Genomic DNA, 20,823 nt, shown 5'->3' on the forward strand with positions numbered 1-20,823 from the left:
CACACGATGCATTGTGCTGTAAGTACACTACACATCACACTAACATTTCCGGAGCTCTGGGGGATGAAGAATAAAGCGAGTGTGGAGATGCCACCTGCGTGGCATAATCTGGGAAGTAACTCCGCCCAGGACGGGTACACTGCAGTCTACGGCCAGAGCGACGCGGTGACGACGAGCCGCGGAACAAACGGCAGAAGTATTATTCATTGGGTCGTAACTGCAGCGAAACCAGCTTGGGGCAACCGAGCTGCAGGTGCGGCGGGCACGTCTGCTTACACTGCTGGCAACCACCACATGCAGCAGCTGCCGCCGCACCGTATACGGTCGCAGCGCGCAGAACCGCCGTTAGAACCGCCCGAGGAGCTGTTTGAGGAAGTCCGGTAATCCATGAAACTGGCGCCCTGAGGTGCATGCGATACGGATGGGGGCGCAAACGCTTAGCGCTGGTTTTCAGGGCAAAACAGCATGGCAGGACGAGCGATGCAGGTTGTAGCCCCACGGGCACACAGTGGCGCGTGCCAGAACTAAACAGACGCGTGGGAGGGAAGCCTGCCGCGACGAGTTCGTCGTGGTCGCCGCGGAGTTGGGTAGTAGCGCGGTGGCAGGCAGTTGGACCGCAGAAGGAGCCTCTGCGAGCAGGGCCACACCGAAGATATGTCCAAGGACGGTCGCCCGCGAAAGCGGCTCAGCCGATCTGCACGAGACTACGGGGTCCCACGAGAGCTGACGCCATGGCTGCCGCGAGCGAGAAGGGAGGCCAAGCTGGCAGGTTCGCCGTCCGCCCGCGTACAGAAGACAGACGATGAGCCCGCTGGGAGAAATTCCGGCCGCCGTGGTGTGCTCAATTCATCGCAGATGTAATGACCTTCGCCGATACAGAGCAAGCCGCGACCGCTGCACCGCGCACTGTGCTGCACACGAGGTTTGCTATTATAAAATTCGTTTGCACAACATATCTGAGGTTGGTATCTTTTCTGAGAGCTTGGTGTCAACTGCAAGTCTTGTATTATTTATTTATCGTAATGCTTCAGGGCCAGAGGCATTACTGAGGGGGAGTGGCAAAACACTAGAATAAGATTAGAAAATACAGCAAAGAGACAAATTTAAATAACACCTGAATTGTAGTGTAGCAGCCGCGCTCGCTCACTGGGATGAACTGTGGTAGTGAAAGACGACGACGATCCTTAGGTGTGAAGCTCGCTCGCAGCCCGAACGTTTGGCCGAACCTTTGCTGAACGTTGCAGAGCGACCTAGGTTCTGCTGAGTCACAACCCCCATCCTACATTTGGTGGAGGTGCTGTAAGTTCCCCCTCTCGTCCTCATCCTGGAGCTCCGTAGCCGCACCTTACCTTTGCCGCCCGTTATGCCTGAAGTCACCAGCCAGACAGCCCCCATTCCGTCGCCTACCATCCTCTGTTCTGGCGGGCTCCGGCAGCGAGATCCCAGCGTCTTCAGCGGTGCCGACGACCACGATGTTGACGACTGGTTGGCGACTTACGAGCGCGGCAGCGCCCACAACAAGTGGGACGATGCCACCAAGCTTGGTAACGTGCTATTCTATCTCAGCGACATTGCCAACTTGTGGTTCCGCAACCACGAGGCCGACTTGCCTACCTGGTCGTCCTTGAAGACCAGCTTCTCGGAGGTATTCGGCCGCCAAGCTGTGTGCAAACTGCGCGCCGAACAACGCCTCCGCGCTCGCGCTCAGCACGCCACTGAAACCTTCACCAGTTACATAGAAGATGTTCTAGACCTGTGCAAACGCATCAATCAATCCATGCCGGAGGCCGAGAAAATTAGTAACATCTTGAAGGGCATCTCAGACGATGCGTTCCAGATGTTGCTTGCCAGGAATCCACAAACAGTGGTGGATGTCATTCAGCTTTGTCAGAGCTATGACGTCCTCAGGAAGCAGAGGAATTCTACTCGCCGACCCGGCGTGCTCAACGAGACCCTTCCTGCGCCGGTGGTCTGCAGTCTGCTCTCTGACTCGGCCTCCCTGCTTCCCCAGATCAAGGCCTTCATACGGGAAGAGGTGGCCCGCCAACTGTCCCTCCTGCCTGTGTCTGGCGACCATGCGCCAGCCCTCGATCCAGCACTGCGACGCACCATCCAAGAGCAGGTCGCCGACGTTTTGCCCTCTAGCTCTCGGCTTCCGCCTGTGGCTGCCCCCGTCACCTACGCTGAGGTTGCCGCCAGACCCCGACACCACGACGCCTACGTTTCCCAACCATCTGTCGCGCCGCTACCACCTCCGCCGGCACCTATCCGTCGTCGCCTGCCGCCTCGCCGTGCCGTCATGAACCCATGGCGCACCCAGGACAACCGCCCCATCTGTTACGCTTGCGGCTTGCCTGGCCACGTCGCCTGGCTTTGTCGCCAACACACGCCGAGTTTCCGGGACGAGGCAAGCCCATTCCAATACGACCCTGCGCCTCCTTCGCTACCAGTTCCCTCCGGCACCACTGCAGACTCCTTCCACCTTGACCGCTCTTCATATTCTTCACGCCAGTCGCCTTCTCCCCGTCGCCGATCTATCTCTCCCATGCGCCGGCGATCACCCTCTCGTCCGGAGGAAAACTAGCAGCCGCAGTTCCGGAGGCAAGAACTGCGATTTCAATGCTACAATGATACAATGCTAGCTATAGCTTCGCGAAACATATCATAATTATTGATGTCGGCAATATCTATGGGAAGGTGATTTCAGTCACGCGAGGTACGCAGCAAAAATGACTGGGAAAAACATTTGGTGTTGCATTGGCCTTTTATTGCACCAGTTAGCTACAGTGGTAAGGCCAGTCTGAAGTAGGCAGCTGTCGTTAGTATCGGTTATTTCTCTGAAAACAACGCAATCGTCCGCAAAAAGGAAGATATGAGAGTTAACAAGAGATGGAAGATCGTTGATGTAGATTAATAATAAAAGAGGCCCAAGGACTGAGCCTTGGGGAACGACTGAATGCACTCCTGTAAAACCGGAATTAAAACCATTGGCGGTTACAAACTGTGAGCGATTAAGAAGAAAACACTCAATCCATTTCAGTAGATTAGGGTCAATATTAAGGTTATTTAGTTTTAATAATAGGAGTCTCTGATACACCTTGTCGAAAGCTTTACTAAAATCTAAGCATATACAGTCAGCTATTGATGATTAGTCAAGGATACGGTGTAATGCATGCGTAAAACGTATTAGTTTAGTCTCGCATGAATCATATTTCCGAAAACCATGTTGTGCTGATGAGAAGAAGGCGTTTGATTCCAGAAAATTAACAGGATTTGTAAAAATTATATGTTCGAACATTTTGAAGCATGTAGGGAGATGGGACGATAGTTGAGGGGAGATGTTCTGCTGCCCGACTTGTACTCTGGAATCACCTTCCCAATTTTCCACTTTCGGTAGGATAGATTGGTCATAAGATTGTTGGGAAATTTTTGTTAGCATAATAGAAACATAGGCTGAGCTGTTCTTCAAAAACGTAGCGTTAATAAGATCACAACCTGGAGCAGAATGAAGACTGGGATTATCGATAAGTTTAATGACACCAAAAGTATCAAATAAAATTGGCGACATAGTTTCATAGTGGTGATTATGTTGTTACGTAGACGTATGCACACGAGGAGTAGGCGTAGTCACAGAGAAGTAGCTGACAGCAGCTCAGTCGAACCACCACCGGCCAACGGCGCACACAACCCACTTCGTCCTCTTCGCGCTCTGTGCACGAGCCCAGCACTGTCTTCGTCGTTGTCCCCTGACAGAGCTCCCGGCGGCGAAAGCATCGTCACGTTGCTAAGTGGAAGACGGAGCAGGTGCACAGTACGGCTTGAGGCGAACCACGTGAACAACGTCAGTGGCAGGGCGGGTGGATGACGACGGAGGAGCGAGGGGGGTCAACCTCATAAGTCACGTCGGTCACCTGACGGAGCAGGCGATAAGGGCCGTTGTACTGACGGAGTAGTTTCTCAGAAAGACCGACACGGCGAGAGGGAGACCAAACGAGGACGAGTGATCCTGGCGCGTAGTGTACTGGACTATGTCGGCGGTCGTAAACTGACTTCTGGTAGGCCTGGGAGGTGGTGAGACGGTCACGGGCGATTTCGCGGACCATGGTTGCTTGGGCTATGGCGTCACGTGCGTACTCCGTGGTCGAGGCCGAAGAAGGCGGCAGGAGTGCATACAATGGCAACGCAGGATGCCGGCCATACAGAAGATAGAAAGGCGAGTAGCCCGCGGTGTCATGCCGCGATGAATTGTAAGCAAATGTTACATAGGGCAAGGCAATGTCCCAATCACGATGGTCGGGGCCGACGTACATTGATAGCATGTCAGTCAGGGTCCTATTCAGGCGCTCGGTAAGCCCGTTCGTTTGAGGATGGTACGCTGTAGTGAGTTTATGCTTGCGTGGAACAGGACCGGAGTGTGTCGTCAACTACCCGGGACAAAAAGTAGCGGCCGCGGTCCGTCAGCAATTGGCGGAGGGCACCATGATGAAGGATGACATTTTGCAATAGGAAATCGGCGACATCGGTAGCGCAACTGGTGGGTAATGCACGCGTGATAGCGTACCGAGTGGCGTAGTCAGTCGCGACAGCGATCCATCGGTTGCCGGAACTGGACGTAGGGAAAGGGCCGAGGAGGTCCAGTCCTACACGATGGAAGGGTTGCAGAGGTACAGATGGCAAAACGCATGTATAGAACAAGCGAACTGCCTGTTTCGCATCTCCCAAAGGCGCTGCGACCAGGAAGTCAAAAAATGACAATGAAATCCTGTTTAACTGCACATGCTTACATCCAGACCATTTTTAACCGAATGTTTTCTATAGATATAGCGCGTTCAGCCCGAAACACGCCCAGAACGTGTTCTAGACAAGCGTTTTGCCCTATGTACGTCGATAGGCTGCAGGAGGCCAGCAGGCAAAGTGGAAGGACGCTTCCTGCGTTGACAGAATATGTTGTAGGTAAGTGTGCATCAGATGTAACAGAAAAGTTATCAATAAATGAATGGTTAAGAATTGTAGCAACAAGGTCCGAAGGAATATGATCACCAGAGGAGTCGATTAGGACGATATTTTCATCAGTCGCGGGATTAATAACGCGCGAGAATTTTCTGATATTTGTTGTGAGCATAGACGGAAGGATCTGCGAATGAAAGTGTTTCTTTTCGTCTTTAATTGCCTGCATGTATGCTTCGGATGCAGCCGAGTACGAAGCCCAACGTTCTCTGGTGGGGGAAAACTTAGCGATGCGATAAAGTCGCTTCTTTTTATTAAATAAGCAGAGGATATGATTGCTATACCAGGGAGCATTAGTGTGGTTGACGATGGTGCGTTGAGGATTGAACCGTTCAGTGAGCTGGTTTACTTTGGACGAAACCATTTTCCAGTTGGTTTCAACAATACGATTGTCAAAGCCATCAAGAAAAATGTAAAAAATGTCCGGGGTAATAAATGCGGTCTTCTCCCAGTCACGTTCGTCCACCTCTATTTGCCAGTAGTCGCTGCGTAGATCGAGTGATGGAAAGTATTTGTCGTGGCTCAACGGTCTAGGGAGTCATCAATGTGCGGCAAAGGATAAACGTCTTTTTTAGTTACTTTGTTCAGACGTAGGTAATCAACCGTCTTCAGTGTTCAGTTCTCCCGCCGTGGGGACGTGCCTCTGAATTCGCCAGAGGTCGACGGACGGCTGGGAGAAGAGAATCTCCTTGGCGATGGGGATCGAGACTGACGTCGCGGCACGGTCGGAGCCTGCAAGTTGGATGTCAGGTACTGCTAAATCTCCTGGGGTCGCTCACCATAGCGTGGTCGAGAAGCGTCTGAAGCAAAACCCCTTAAACACATTCGACGGTAGGGGCAGTGGCGAAGGATGCGGCCGGGCTCACCGCAGTGGTAGCCGAGCGGCCGGTTCCTCGGCGTTCGCCACACGTCCGCTTTACGCATGGCGGGCCGGAATTCCTGCGGCACGGTGGTGGGCACGGCTGGACGTGGGTACGGCACAGCCGGCATAGGTGAAAAAGCTTGTGCCACTGCCGCAGGCCGTCGAAGTGCTTCGCTGTAGGTCATAATGTAGGGCTGCGGCTCAGGAACAACTGGCGCTGGCTGCATCACTCTCGAACCAGATCTTTGCCGAGTCCTCTAGCGCGAAACAGACATTCCTCAACTTGCGCTCACCGTCCCATTGGTTGAATGCTGCCACATGATCGAAACTGGCCAACCAATCTTAAACGTCCTCGAACATGTTAACATGGAACGCCGGCGGTGACCGGGCGCGTGGAGTACGAACGGGGCGTCAGCTCCAAAACGTTGAGTGGTATGGCTACCAGTGGTTGATGTCATCTCCCTTGACGGTTTTGTCAGGCCGCTGAACTCTGGCTATAGGCCTCGCAGGCGGCGGCTTGCTTTGTGGACGGGGGTGTGTCCACTCATTGAGAACTGGCTTCAAAGGAGTCTTCGGAGTCAGTGTACACGGGACGTTACCCAGCACCTCCACCAAATATACCACGGCTAGACAGTCGGCACAGGCAGGACACGTTTTGCTGGAAAGCGCCAGGCAGCAGCGAACTCCCGAGAGGAACGCGAAGAGCCGACGACGAAGAAGCACTGCCCGCCACCATGGCTAAGGCTATAGCCAGAATAGCGGTTAAGGCAGTTCGGCCGGGAGACGGCGCCGCGAGAATGCCCAGGAATGTGGCATTATTCTCGAAGAGATATTTAAGTACTTCCTTCCTCCTAATTTTTCCTTACAACGATACCATATAAATAAACTTAGAGAAATAACGTGTAACGTGTCATTTTTTCCCCGGGCAATTTCGGATTCGAACCACCTACCCAAGATGTTGCGACCGTAAGTGGAAATGATCACTTTTTTCACTGCTGCTGTAGTGTTTGTGTGCAATTATGCGAAAATGAATGTAAGTTCTGTAAGTGCTATATCCGGTGCCTTGTGTATATGGTACAATTTTTGCGGTTATTTGTAGTTGCGTTTTTCGTGCTATGTTTTTTCTTTTGTTCTCCTTTCATTGTTATACCCCCCACTGTGATGCCAATTATGACGCTGTTGGTATTGTGATAAATAAATAAATAAATAAATAAATAAATAAATAAATAAATAAATAAATAAATAAGAGGAACTTATGGACAAAAAGGTTCCCGTTTTAACAACCAGATGGCGCCACTTTGCTGAGCTTATCATTTTTGCTCTCTTTGCATTCGCTAAAATAAAAATACCAATATGGCAAATGGCGTAACATCCTGCAAAATGCTTGTGTTTGGCATACGTAAGCATGCATACGCTCATACGCTTATGGTACGTAGGCACGGTCGATTTGGGCTCTTTTCTAACCCTATCTGTGTAAGACACGAAGAGAAGACGTGTAGAGAAGGAACATGTTTAACGCGCTATCCTGATTGACTGAGAAGCTACCTTCCATAGCATTCTGGGTTTTTTGAGCAAAGTCTTTTGCGCAAAACACCCAGGATGCTTAGGCACCAACTAGCCTGCAAAAACATACTCGCAACCTTCCATAGCGCTGCAGGAAAATTATGAGATAGAATATACTCACAAGACCGTCTTCGGCCTATTCTGTCACCTTCCATTTGTTACGCAAAAACAGAGCGCGTGCGCGGTGCAGGAAGTTAGGTCTTTTAAGCAACCACCGGCGTACATCGGCGTACATCAACGCGAGTTGGTTGGAGGAGACCAGTCGAGGACACCAGCGCAAAAAACCACAGTTTTAGCACTACCGGACAGCCTTAGGGCAAACAGGTAACGCGTTGCCGTTGCTAGCGTTGCCAGACTTGCCTAGCCACATGTGGCCTACGGTCGCAGTTACCGAGTTTACTGTACGGTGGTGCTAAAACTCTAATAACGCGCTGCCGTGGAAAGCAGCGCACCGCACGTGGACACGGCTGCGTCTGTGTGTGTCATGTCGTCGTGTTTAATTCATCCAAGGGCGACGCTATAAGCCCGCGAGCAACTTTTCGAGCAGGTTTGGCTGGCACGTCTCGGAGCAGGCGGCGAGCGAGGTGTGGCGGTTGGGGCCGGCCAGACAGGCGGTGCGCCACGCCACGCAGGCCGCCAGAGACTGGTCGTAGTAGAAGGCGAAGCGCTTCTGGTCCAGACGGCATGCGCCCTGGAAGCGGGGCACACGGCAGGCGGGCTCCCCTGCGATGCACCGACCACATGATCTGAAGCAGAGTGGCGCAGCTTTGCGCCCCGTGCGATCACGCGAACCTCTTCATGAGTAAAAACAGTGCAGCGACTTAGCATTCCTTCCACTGCCACTTTTATGAATGGGGAAATTATATATAAGAAACGTAAAATCCAATGAAAGCAAAATCCATGTTCTGAAAATGGCGATATGGATGACAGAACTAGTATTCGCAGCATCAGGCGTGCTTTGACGCGCCTAATCATGGAGGCAAATTACCGACTTTGCAAAAGTTCCTCTCCGAAGCAACGCATATGTTTTCAGTAAGGCATGTTGACGGGCTAGTTGTTTTTGCATCTTGAAACTTGGAAAAAACCACCAAGGCGCAAATAATTTCACAAGGACAAAAAGAGACTGTCCGTTGTCTCCTCGTCTCTTTTTGTCCTCGTGAAATTATTTGCGCCTAGGTGGTTTTTCCAAGTTTCAAGCATATGTTTTGGAGGGCTGGGAACCCGTTCACTAAACAGCACAATTGTGATGCTGAAATTAATACTGAAGAAAGAACTAAACTATTTAATCTTTTCTTCTGGTCTGCATTTACTCGTCTGTTTTTATTAAGGATGTTGATACAGTGCCAATACTTTGCGGCTTCTCAGCTGCTGTCCTCCAATTTCGGATATTTAGATAACCAAGGAAGGAGCTCTGAACATTTTGCTTAACGCTAACGAAAGAAAAAGGCCCCGGATCAGACGATATTCTTAATGAATTTTCAGTTCTACGGAATTCTTAGTCAGGTATGCTGAATGGTGTCTTATATTCCTTACGAAATTATTTCATTCGTCCCGTACGAATGGTTCCTTCCCTACAGCGTAGAAACTAGCTAGAATAGTACCAGTTAATAAACCCGTGGCACTTCAGACTTTAGCAATTTCCGGCCAATTTCACTAACGAGTACCCGCTTTAAACTAGTCGAACACATCATATGTAAACTCCTGTCGAACTACCTTGAAACTTATAACTTGTCTCTCATACAGCAAGGTTTTCGCAAAGGTCACACATTTGAATTGGCACATGACACTTAAGAAACAACAACTTTCCGGGGGGAGATGGACCATAGTTATCCGATTTCTCCAAAGCTTTGGATAAAGTTTCCGACCCTAAAATTCTGTTGAAAGTCAGTACAGTGTCTAAGAATTCCAGCATCAAGAAGTTGTTCACCTCTTATCTGCGGTGCCGTCAGGAGTGTGTTGAAATAGATACGCGCAGGTCCAGCTTACCACCGGTTGTTATCTGGAGTACAACAGGGGAGTGTCCTAGGACATGTTTTATTTAACCAGGTTAGAATGCAGCCGAGAAAGCATTATTAAATGGCAATCAATCCCATAAAATCAGTGCGCCTGTCTACTACTGGAAAGAAAAAGATCCCTCGATTTCCTTATTGTATACACGGCAACGAGCATGGAAGGGTAGACGAGCACATGCACCTGGGTTTATTATTTACAGGCGACTTGAAATGGAATCTATACGCGAAAAAAATATGTAACAACGCTAATAAGGTGCTTTGTAGTCTAGGGCGCAATTTCCACAGTGAAACACTTGAAACTAAAAACTTGGCTTGTAGAACCTGTTATGTATGACATTTTTAAACCAGTAGCTAGCGCCCCCTACGTGTGCTGTGCAGTATCTGTGTGGGTGTCCAGTCCAGGGCTTGGACGCTGGGGGAACCGGGCAGAGACAAAAAGCGCGGGAACTCGCCATGGCCGCTCTGGCTTGTAGTATGTAACGTCAATAAACTTTTACTAAAACATAACATGGTGTCAGAAGTGCAAGTGAACGCCTAGTCTCAGCAACGACTCCGCAACAAGCAGCGCAACATGGCAGGCGTATTTCTGCAGCAACCGCCACCGTTTGAGCCGACAGACGACCCAGCAACGACCTGGGAAGAATGGCGTTCGTCGTACACATGGAGGAAGGAAAAAAAGAGGAGAGGCCCTTTCCACACAGCACGCTGGGAGAAAAGTGTGGAGGAAATCACGTGGTTTTTCCTCGATTGGGAGGCCATCTTACTCCGGCAGCTTAGCAACGGCGTCGTAGTTGCTGTTTACAACCCGGGCGATAGCAGACGGCCGCGGCGTAGCATTTGAGGTGCGGCGTAGGCGTGCTTTCCTCAACTGCTCGAGTTTATTTTTGATCGTGCTCACAGGCTGACGTTGGCGCCGTTCACTCATATCTCAGGTGGAATTCGCCGCAAAACTCTCGTGGTTGCGTGCATTGATTTCAACGTGCTCGGCGACCACGATCGCACGGGCATTTCGTCTACTGCGTCACTGCTCGGAGCCGTCGGGAGACCGCCGCTGCATTCGCGCTGTTCGTTCACCAGTGATTCAATACGGCGTGCGCTAGAGCGGTCGTCGGCGCATTGTGCGGACGTTTTGCGTCCTGTACGTGCAGTGTGTGTGTGCTATTCGCGCTCCCGTTTACATCGGCAGTGAAACCTCGTTGCTACCTATGCGTGTTCTTGCAACGCTCCAGAGATTGTCACTGACGTTGGTATAACTGTCATTTTCGTTTTTCGACGATTGCGCTTGTTTGAGCGGCGGGGGCCATCACATGGGCGGAGAGCGATATTGTAAAGGAAGCAGCTGCGCTCGCTTTGCACTTAGTATACAGAAACTTTGTTACATGCCCGTTTGAAGCGTGTAACGTTTGAAGCGTCTAGCGAGCTGTTTGCCTCGGGGACGTGCCGGGCTCAAGTGTATTCGTTCATATTGTAGCGTGCAACGCGAAATCGAACACCGGAGTACGAAAAACTGCGGCGGTCCCTCAGTGGTCCGAGCGCGCGAGCGAGAGCCAACTAACTTCTTCCTTTTCTATAGTGCATGCACTACTTCTGTATCTTCGAATGCATGTATCAATATCGTGGCCAATTCTGTGGTTTTGGTCACGCGCTATGTTTATACCGGTTTCGTGTAGCAGGTTTGCAATTGCTTTTCTAGCTGATGTCATGGCCAAGAAGTGCGAAAAAGGCGAAGCTCTAACTGAATTTGGAGGCCTTTTCTCACATGCGTTTATTGTGCCCATGTCCTGTGATAGTGTTATTTGTCGTAAAAAGTACGTGGTGAAATGAGGATCCGCATGTGCGCTGAATTTCATTGATGCTTGTGGTGGTTATATTGTGATCAGGAAAGTAAAAACAGCGCTAAATTTTACACAAACCACACAGAAAGACGGACAGCGCCCGTCCTGTCCATCTTTCTGTGTGGTTTGTGTAAAATTTATGCTGTTTTTACTTTCCTCAACATAATGTCACACCAACTAGCCCAGCAAAAGGGCCTGTGGTTATGTTGAAGAAAAATAATTTGATGCATTCATTACGTACAACAGATCGACTTTCATTGCCTGTATTGTCGATCACAAGTAAAGTGTGCTACTATGCAGTGACATTACAAGCTAGTATTTCACCAAGTAGAGAAAAGTGAAGCGTATAGCTGCAGCTCTGCACATTAAATATGAAACACAGCATTGAAATGAGGCACAACACCATGAAACTTATACTGCAGCCACTGGGGACTCCTAAACTTCTAGAAGCCTGAAAAGCCACGGTCATATATATTATGCACATTACTAGATCTGTGGATGTGAAACATATGCGATGTTGCCATGCTACAAAGGGTGGATTTACGGAGGGGGCAGTCACATTTTAAACGTATATTTTCTGAAATTTTTTAATTGAGGAAAAGGTGTTCAGAATGGTTGTCCTATGTAAAATTTCAGTCTTTTGAAGAGAAGCGACGCCCCCCCCCCCCCCACCCCCCATCCATAAATCCTCCCCTGCCGTCTACTATATGCACTTTGGCCCTCTCCGTTTCTGTCGCCTCTATGAACGGCTTTTGGAGTTGTGAATCAAAAGTCATTGTTGGCACAGCCACCATTACAACACGTTATGATACTACATTTTGTGTTCAGGGTCAAGAACTCAAACTTATTAGTATATTTGCCCATCCTCACTGCTGTATGAGAAAGCATTCCTTGCATGGCCAGCCGCACGAAAACATGCAATGAAGATAAGTATGGTATTCGACACCAACAAAAAAATACTGCAGAATTTTTCTAATCCTCACTGCTGCAACAGAAGCCATTGTTGACACTGCCAGCTTCCAAAACATACAGAATGGAGGCAGATTGCAACATTCAGCGACAAGAGCTGCAATAAAAGGCAGGTTGAACTCTAAGGTGGGGTGTGGTCATGCATGGCAGCATTGTACGACGCAGTACGAAGCAGTAACTGGAAGTAGCCGCCTGTCTGACACGGGTATTTCCGCTTTATTAACTTTTCCGCTGACGAACACCCACATAGGGCACCCTAAACCGGCAAGCAGCCAAGCGCCACTCGCGCGGGGGCCTGCGCCCATGCGGTAGCACGCTCCTTCGTTGGCTTTGAAACGCGCGCGCAATCGGCGCGGCGGCGAAATGTACACAGAAGCCCGCCGGAGTAAGATGGCGCCGAGCTTGTTTCCGGCTTCACAAAATGTCACGTGACGGCCTCTCCTCTTTTTTTCCTTCCTCCATGGTCGTACAGCATATACGAGCAAGCTTGTGAGTACGCAGCTAAGCCAAACGCAGCTAGGAAAGCCTTACTTCTGCACGTTCTTGGCCCACAAGCACGACGAATATATCAAACGTTCCCGCCGCCTCCTACGCAACCAGACGGACAACCAGTGGATGAAGTCGAGTGCATTCTTGACAAGTTCGACGCCCTTTATAAGCCTTACAGGAGCGCTACTCAAGCCACCGCCATTTTCAACTCCATGACCCAGCAGGTGGGACAGTCAATTGACGACTTCGTAGTTGAACTGCGAATTCAAACCAAGCGCTGCAATTTCGGCAGCGTAGCGGATCGACTGATTGGTGATCGAATCATCGTGGGCATTCGGGACTCTGCGCTTCGGGAGCGCCTGTTCCGCGAAAACGACTTAACGTTGGAACGCATGATCACAATCTGCAAAGCTGCCGAGATTTCAAAAAAGCACTTGCAAAATCTTCAGGCGACTGAACCAAAGATAGAGGTGGACGCACTTCGCTGCAACAGTCGGCGGGCCGGTAATTTTCAACGCCACCAGCCCGTGAATGACCGACGTCCGCCACCGCCGCAACAAGGCCGCACGCCGACCCCGACTACACTCTCATGCTCGAGATGTGGGAGCAATCATCCGCCGCGCAACTGTCCGGCATATGGAACGCACTGTTTTCGCTGTGGCAAGTTTGGATATTTTGCAGTAATGTGCCGTCAGAGGAGAGCAAGACCAGCTAGACCAGCTGACTGTAATGATCAACAGACGCAGACTAGACCACCGCACAACGTGTCGACGCTTGACCGGGATGACTTCTTTCTTCGGGAGCTGACAGCGGGCAGTACTCTCAAAACATCGGACTGGACAGCTACACTTGTCGTCCACAACCACAAGGTGACGTTTAAGCTTGATACCGGGGCTGACGTGAACATTCTTCCAAAGCATGTGCTTCAACAGTGGAGTGATCAACCAATGCTGCATCCGACTTGCATCAGGGTGTCTACGTATACAGGCGATCGACTGCCGGTCAGCGGTGAGTGCACTCTGCAGACAAAAACACAAAACCTCAGCTGTAACTTGCAGTACCTTGTCGTAGACCGTGATGTGTTCCCTGTGCTTGGTGCTGAGGCATGCCAGCAGCTACAGCTGATTCGTCGACTTCATCATCTCGCCTCTTCAGGAAATGCAGCCGGTACTCCTCAGCGTGGTTCTGACGATGTCACAGCTCAAGACATCATTAAGGACTTCAAAGATGTGTTCACTGGGATTGGCCAGCTTCCAGGAACTGTCAGCATTGTGCTGGAAGATAGTGCAACTCCTACTATTGCAGCACCACGCAAGATCCCTTTGGCCATTCAAGACAAAGTTAAAGCAGAGCTCGAGAAGATGGAGCAGGATGCTATCATCACAAAAGTCACGAAGCCAACAGACTGGGTGAACCCATTGGTAATTGTACCCAAGAAAGACGGCAGTTTACGAATCTGCCTCGTTCCCAGGCATCTAAACAGTGCTATCAAGCGCCAGCACTACCGTATACCAACGCAAGAAGAACTGTTTGCTCATCTATGTGGGTGCACTGTATTCAGCCTGCTTGATGCCAAATCTGCATTCTGGCAGCTTACTCTCTCTGAAGAAGAAAGCTCTTACTTGTGCACGTTCGCAACCCCTTGGGGCAGGTACCGTTTCCTGCGGCTACCATTTGGACTGAAAAATGCTCCAGAACTTTTGCAGCGTTGCATGGATGATATGTTTGCAAACATTGAGGGTGTTTACCCATACTTTGATGACATTCTGATAGCGTCCAAGACTATGAAGCAACACATGGAGCAGCTGCAGCTCGTCATGTTAACAGCTCGCAAACACAATCTCAAGCTTAATGAGAAGAAGGGTCAGCTAGCACAGCCTAGTCTTCAGTTCCTGGGACATCAGATCACTTCAGAGGGTCTGCAAGCAGATGCTGCAAAAGTGAGTGCTATCTTAGCAATGCCAGTGCCAACAAACAAGACTGAACTCCTCTGATTTTTGGGTATGGTGACTTACCTTACCAAGTCTGTGCCAAATGCATCAAAGGAAACTACATGTCTCAGGCAGCTGTTAAAGAATGACGTTCCTTGGCACTGGGATGACAACCTGACTCGAGACTTCAGCAGAATCAAGCACCTCATCTCTAAGACCCCTGTTCTTCACTTCTTTGACAAATCAAAGGAGGTTGTGGTCTCAGCGGATGCAAGCTCATACGGAGTTGGTGCGGTACTCCTACAGGAAAATCATCCAGTAGCCTATGCCTCAGCTGCACTCACGTTGGCAGAGCAAAAATATGCCCAGATCGAAAAAGAGCTGCTCGCTATAGTCTTTGCCTGTGAACATTTCTATTTTTACACATATGGCCGGAGTGTTGTGGTGCAAACTGACCACAAGCCTCTGATTGGTCTGCAGCAAAAGGACTTGGACAAGATAACCCCAAGGCTTCAGCGTCTTCTACTCAGACTCCAGCGGTATGATGTTCAGCTAACATATGTTCCAGGGAAAGAACTCATAGTAGCTGATGCACTCTCACGAGCGCCTGACAGTGCACGTTCTTTGCAGGAGTATGAACCTGCTGAGTGCCTGGCTAGTTGTGCGGTAGTCAACGCTTCAACGTCAAAGCTTGAACATATCCGAAAAGCAACTGTTGAGGACAGCTTTTTGCAACAGGTGTTGAAACACATCAAGGAAGGTTGGCCTACACGTGACACATTGCTCCCAACAGCAGTGAAACCTTTTGCCCATTGCAAAGATGAACTACACGTATGTGATGGCCTTATATTGAGAGGGCAGCGACTTGTCTTGCCTACCTCGTGTCAGCAAGATGCCTTACTGAGACTTCACGAAGCACACCGTGGCATAGTTTCATGCAAGAATAAGGCTTGAGAAAGCCTATATTGGCCGTCCATGAATGCAGACATTGAGGAGATGATCAAACATTGTCATCACTGCCAGCGACACCAGCGACAAAACCAGTATGAACCCCTGGCTGAGCGTGTTTTGCCCGATCGTCCGTGGCAGAAGGTTGCAATGGACCTCTTTCATTTCAACAGATCTACCTACCTGCTAATTGTCGACTACTTCAGCAAGTATGTGGAGGTGCAACAAATGGCATCAACAAGCACTGAAGCCATTATCACTGCTCTCAAAGCAGTATTTGCCCGTTTCGGCATCCCGGAAGAACTCGTATGTGACAATGGACCTCCATTCAATGCGACCCAGTTCCAGGAGTTCCTCGCTTCTTGGGATATCACATACAACCCTAGTTCTCCCTATTACCCAAGGTCTAATGGACTGGCAGAAAGGTCCATACAAACAATAAAGCACTCCCTTCTAAAGGCATTGCAAGATGGAAAGGATCTTTTTGTGGTCCTGATGGATGCTCGAAGTACACCAATGGATGGGCTTAAGTCACCAACCGAACTCCTAATGGGCACGAAAATGCGTGCAAGAGTACCTATACATCCTGTCCAGCTCCAACCGCAGTACAACTGTGCCGACGCAAGAAGCCGCCTTCGTGTTCACCAAAAACGACAGCATCGCCACGGTGACAGAAGAACAAAGCCGTTGTCTGTGTTGAAGGAAAAACAGAAGGTGTGGTTCAGACGCCAAGGTCAGTGGATGCGTGGAAGTATACACAGAGCTGGCCCACAGCACCGATCATATCTGGTCGTCACACCAGAAGGTGCCATGTATCGTCGGAACCGTTACCACATTAGACCTTTATTTGGCATTGCACCGGTGCCACTGGCTTCTCCAGAGAACTATGACATAACTCCATCCTCTGACAATCCATGGCCTCAGCCTGCATCACCTCAGCCTCCACCTGCTCAGCTGGCTTCACCAACATCCCCCACACCAGCAGCATCATCACCTCCACGAGCAGTTTCTTCTAGCGTGTACCATACTCGCACAGGTCGGCGGGTAGTTAAGCCAGCAAGATTTCGTGAATGACAAAACCCAGAAAGCCTGAACACCGCCTTGTGTTGTGAACTTTTTGTTTTTTAAAAAGGGGCGTGTTATGTATGACATTTTTAAACCAGTAGCTAGCGCCCCCTACGTGTGCTGTGCAGTATCTGTGTGGGTGTCCAGTCCAGGGCTTGGACACTGGGGGAACCGGGCAGAGACAAAAAGCGCGGGAACTCGCCATGGCCGCTCTGGCTTGTAGTATGTAACGTCAATAAACTTTTACTAAAACATAACAGAACCCTCTTTAGTCCTAATATTGCCGCGAATCTTTGTAGCGTTTGTTTGTTGTGTTTATTTGTTCATGCTTCAAGGCTGCCGGCACGCCGCTTCATCGCTTCGTTTGTGACGCAAGACGCGCCTAGAATTATCTCGATTGATCGCATCCAGGCGGAGCCGATTCTATTTTGTGCCAGAATGTTCTAGTAACTTCCCAAGCTTTATCTCGAATGTTCGCTATCAGCTTTAAAGAGAGCACAGCCGACAGCGGCGGGCATTCTGTTCGACGACCGCCGAGCCCGCTTGTTGCTACTGACGTGCTCAGTGCTGCGTCACTGAGCATGTGCTTGACTGATCAGGGCATTAAGTTCATCTGTTTTGTTTTGTATTTTCTATGTTAAAACAGAAAAAATAAACTTCTCTTTCTACGCCGCCGCCGAGTGATTTGCGGGCGCAAGTCAGCCCGAATAAAGAGTTCCGTTTCGAAGACATTCTCGCTGTGTTCCTGCTCGCCGGACTGCAGTCACCACTACGTGACATCTGGTGGAGGTGCTAACGGATGTCTCTGTCGTCCTCACACCATGGGAGCCGTCAGAGCAGCCCGAGCCGTCTCGAAGAAGATCACGCGAAAGCCGCAGAAGACGTCCCCCCCGCAGGCGAAGGGCGAAGCAGCCGTCGTCTCTAGGGGTGTCCACCAGAATTCGGACTGCTACCGGACCGCACGCGAACGAAGAAGGACCCCTCAATTTCGACTTCGGCCATGGCTACGACACCAGCCCCCATTATTTTACATCAGCCCCGACTGCCGCCCACGTTCAACGCTTCACCGAGCGAGGATCCCGAGGAATGGCTGAACAGTTTGAGCGTGTCGCTGTGTTCAACAGTTGGGATGACCAGACTAAGATGAGCCATGTTTTCTTCGCCTTGGAAGGACCAGCGAGAATTTGGTTCGAAAACAACGAAACTTCTCTAGCGACGTGGGAGCTATTCAAAGGGGAGTTCCTGAAGGACTTCACGAGCATCATCAGAAAAGAAAGAGCTCAGCTGCTCCTACAGTCACGCATCCAACACCCGAACGAGTCAGTGACCGCATATGTAGAAGATATGAAGCGCCTTTTTCGACGAGTCGATCCTGACATGGCGGAGGAGAAGAAGGTGGTTCTTTTGATGCGTGGTGCTAAACAGGCACTTTTCAGCGGTCTGACCCGCAACCCACCGAAGACGGTCGCGGAATTCACCAGTGAAACAGCCGCCATTGAGAGAATCTTGGAAGCACAAGCCCGTCATTTTCCTCGACAGCCCCAAGTGACCTCGACTGCCTCTCGGATGGCACACCATTCGGAGGCAACCTGCGGGTTGTTATCCGCGAAATTGTACGACAAGAGCTGCGTCGCCTGCTACCATCTTCTAACCAGCCTCAAGTAGCGACCCTTGAGGAAATTGCGCGCGAAGAAGTGCAGCATGCGCTTGGCACTCCGTCATCTTCGCCTCCAGCTGAAGCTCCAGCCTTAACCTACGCTGCTGCACTACGCAGTCCTCAGCCCCAACGCGAGAGCCGCATTCCGCCTCTTCGACGTGAACCAGCTGTTCCCGAACGCCGTCCCCCTGCCCCCGCCCGCCCAGCCTATAACCGACGCCCAAGCCCCAGGAAGTGCAACGCCTGGAGGACTTCCAACTACCGCCCGCTGTGCTTCCATTGCGGCGAAGCCGGTCATGTACTTCGCCACTGCCCGTACAGACGCATCGGCCTATGTGGTTTCGCCATAGACGCCCCACGACCATTCGCCGGCCAGCGACCACGGGAAATCGACGACTACCTGCGCAGAGGGGAGTACAGGTGCGGACAGAATAATACGGAGCACGCGAAAGGCGGCCAAGCTGGCAGAAACTGCATCTAAGCGCCACCTATCAGCACAACAAAGACACCCCTGGCTATCCGCGCGCAGTGAGACTGCCTGCCGCCGAGCCCCCCTCTTTGCTGCAACCCTGCCGTTACCACTGTTCGAAAGATGCTGAGCTGGTTCGGGCAACACCGCCAGGTGCTGCCTTCATCCAAGCGTGCTCACTTCAGCCTCGGTGGCCGCGCGGACTGAAGGGTCGAGATAACACGTAATGCCAAAACGTCCGTCTTGCGCCCGTACAGCGCGCGCCGCTCCTTGATGCGAGAAACGGGGCAACGAAGCGCATGGCGCTGTCAGCAGAGTATCAGTCGCTCATAGAGCAAGGGATTGCATGCTATATGCTGTGATTTTGATAGGCCTGCGGAAAAAGTGGGTCCGTGCTACCGGCGCCATCTCCCCGCGTCCAAATTAAGATAGTTCCTGTCGCCGCTGCTAGGCAGCGCACATAAGCTCGTTTCCGCTGCTCCGCGACCCCTCCTGTGCTCCGTATTATTCTGGCCGCACCTGTACGTGTCGTCAAGCCGTCTTTTCCGCTCCCCGTTATCGTCCACCTCACGTTTTGCATCACCGAGCCGCACCTACGCCGCGGCTGTCCGAGATCTCCTAGCCCCGTAGGGGCAACTAAACAAAGCAACCTGTGGAGGTCAGGTTGCTTGCCGAGGAAACGACGAAGATCCTCCAGCGACCACGCCGTATGAAGACGTCGCACCCACTATGCCGACGCCGCATACAACGACAACCTCGACCACGACGCGAACCACCTTCAAAACGACGCCGTCATCAGGAAAAGCTTCGACCACACGCCCCACCCACAATTCACATATCCGACGAAGCCGTGACCCGACGCCGAAGACGACGCGCAATGCCAGAGCCAGGACATCCGACTTAGAAGCGGTTATCGACGGCCGGAAAGTCACCGCTCTAGTCAACACAGGAGCCGATTATTCAGTGATGAGCGGACCATTCGCTGCGCAGCTGAGGAAAGTAACAACCGCTTGGGACGGCCCGTAAATTCTCACCGCAGGGGGCCACCTCATTATGCCATCAGGACGATGCACAGCGCGAGTGACTCTCAAGGGACATACCTATCCCGCGACCTTCGTAGTGCTACGGCAATGTTCCCGCGAAGTGATCTTGGGTATGGATTTCCTAAATGAGCATCAAGCGATCATCGACCTGCGATCCAAGATGATCACACTTTCCACGGATGAGGCCACCCCGTCGATGAGAACTCCGGAACATCACGTTGCGCTTAGTGTCCTGGAGGAACAAGTGAGTGTCCCACCTCGCTCAAGCGTCATCATCATCGTAGGCGCCACGGAAGCGAATAACACTGAAGCCATTATCGAGGGGAACAGCAGTTGCTTCTCGACCGAGGAATCGGCATCGCAAGAGGCATCGCACATTTCCGCAAAGGACAAGCCGAACTACTGCTAACTTCAGCGAAGAATACCGGCACGTTAACAGAGGAACGACGATTGCATTCCTCGATGAAATATCTGACGTACGAGACTTCTTCGCGCTCTCCGACCCATCCGTTGAAGATTCGCAGGACCAAGAGAACTCGCCAACTTTCGTCATAAACCCAGCCCTGCCACGGAACAGACAAGACCAGATCCGCAATCTCCTTCGAAGCTACAGCGAGTGCTTCTCGTCATTGCCGAAGGTCCGGCAAACGCCGATTGTTAAGCATAGCATTATAACCGACCAGCACGCCCGACCTCTCCGCCAGCGCCCCTACCGAGTGTCGCCGCGAGAACGACAAGCCATCCGGGACCAAGTGGAAGAAATGCTGCGCGACGACGTTATTCAGCCTTCAAAGAGCCCCTGGGCGGCACCTGTTGTTCTAGTGAGAAAGAAAGACGGTGCACTTCGATTCTGCGTTGATTACCGGCGCTTGAACAACATTACAATGAAGGACGTCGACCCCCTCCCTCGCATCGACGACACACTGGGCCGGCTCTGCAACGCCAGGTATCTCTCATCGATGGACCTCAAGAG

At 51.1% G+C, this 20,823-nt stretch overlaps 1 protein-coding gene across 4 annotated transcripts in view; it reads right to left on the reverse strand.

Moving 5' to 3' along the window:
• LOC149367730 (papilin-like) overlaps positions 1 to 20,823 on the reverse strand; it is an 89,172-nt gene that overhangs the window by 30,395 nt on the left and 37,954 nt on the right. For 3 of the 4 annotated variants that reach the window (XM_089557349.1, XM_089557340.1, XM_089557346.1), the window contains exon 5: positions 7,893 to 8,155. The exons of the other annotated variant lie outside the window; for it this stretch is intronic. In XM_089557349.1, the coding sequence (XP_089413475.1) occupies positions 7,950 to 8,155 (206 nt within the window). In that variant the 3' untranslated portion in view covers positions 7,893 to 7,949. Of the gene's footprint in view, positions 1 to 7,892; positions 8,156 to 20,823 lie in introns of those variants that run through there. 4 annotated transcript variants of the gene reach the window in all.

This window comes from Amblyomma mixtum, chromosome 1 (assembly GCF_055824585.1).
Source record: "Amblyomma mixtum isolate Tamu chromosome 1, ASM5582458v1, whole genome shotgun sequence".
In the NCBI taxonomy this organism is placed as follows: domain Eukaryota; kingdom Metazoa; phylum Arthropoda; class Arachnida; order Ixodida; family Ixodidae; genus Amblyomma; species Amblyomma mixtum.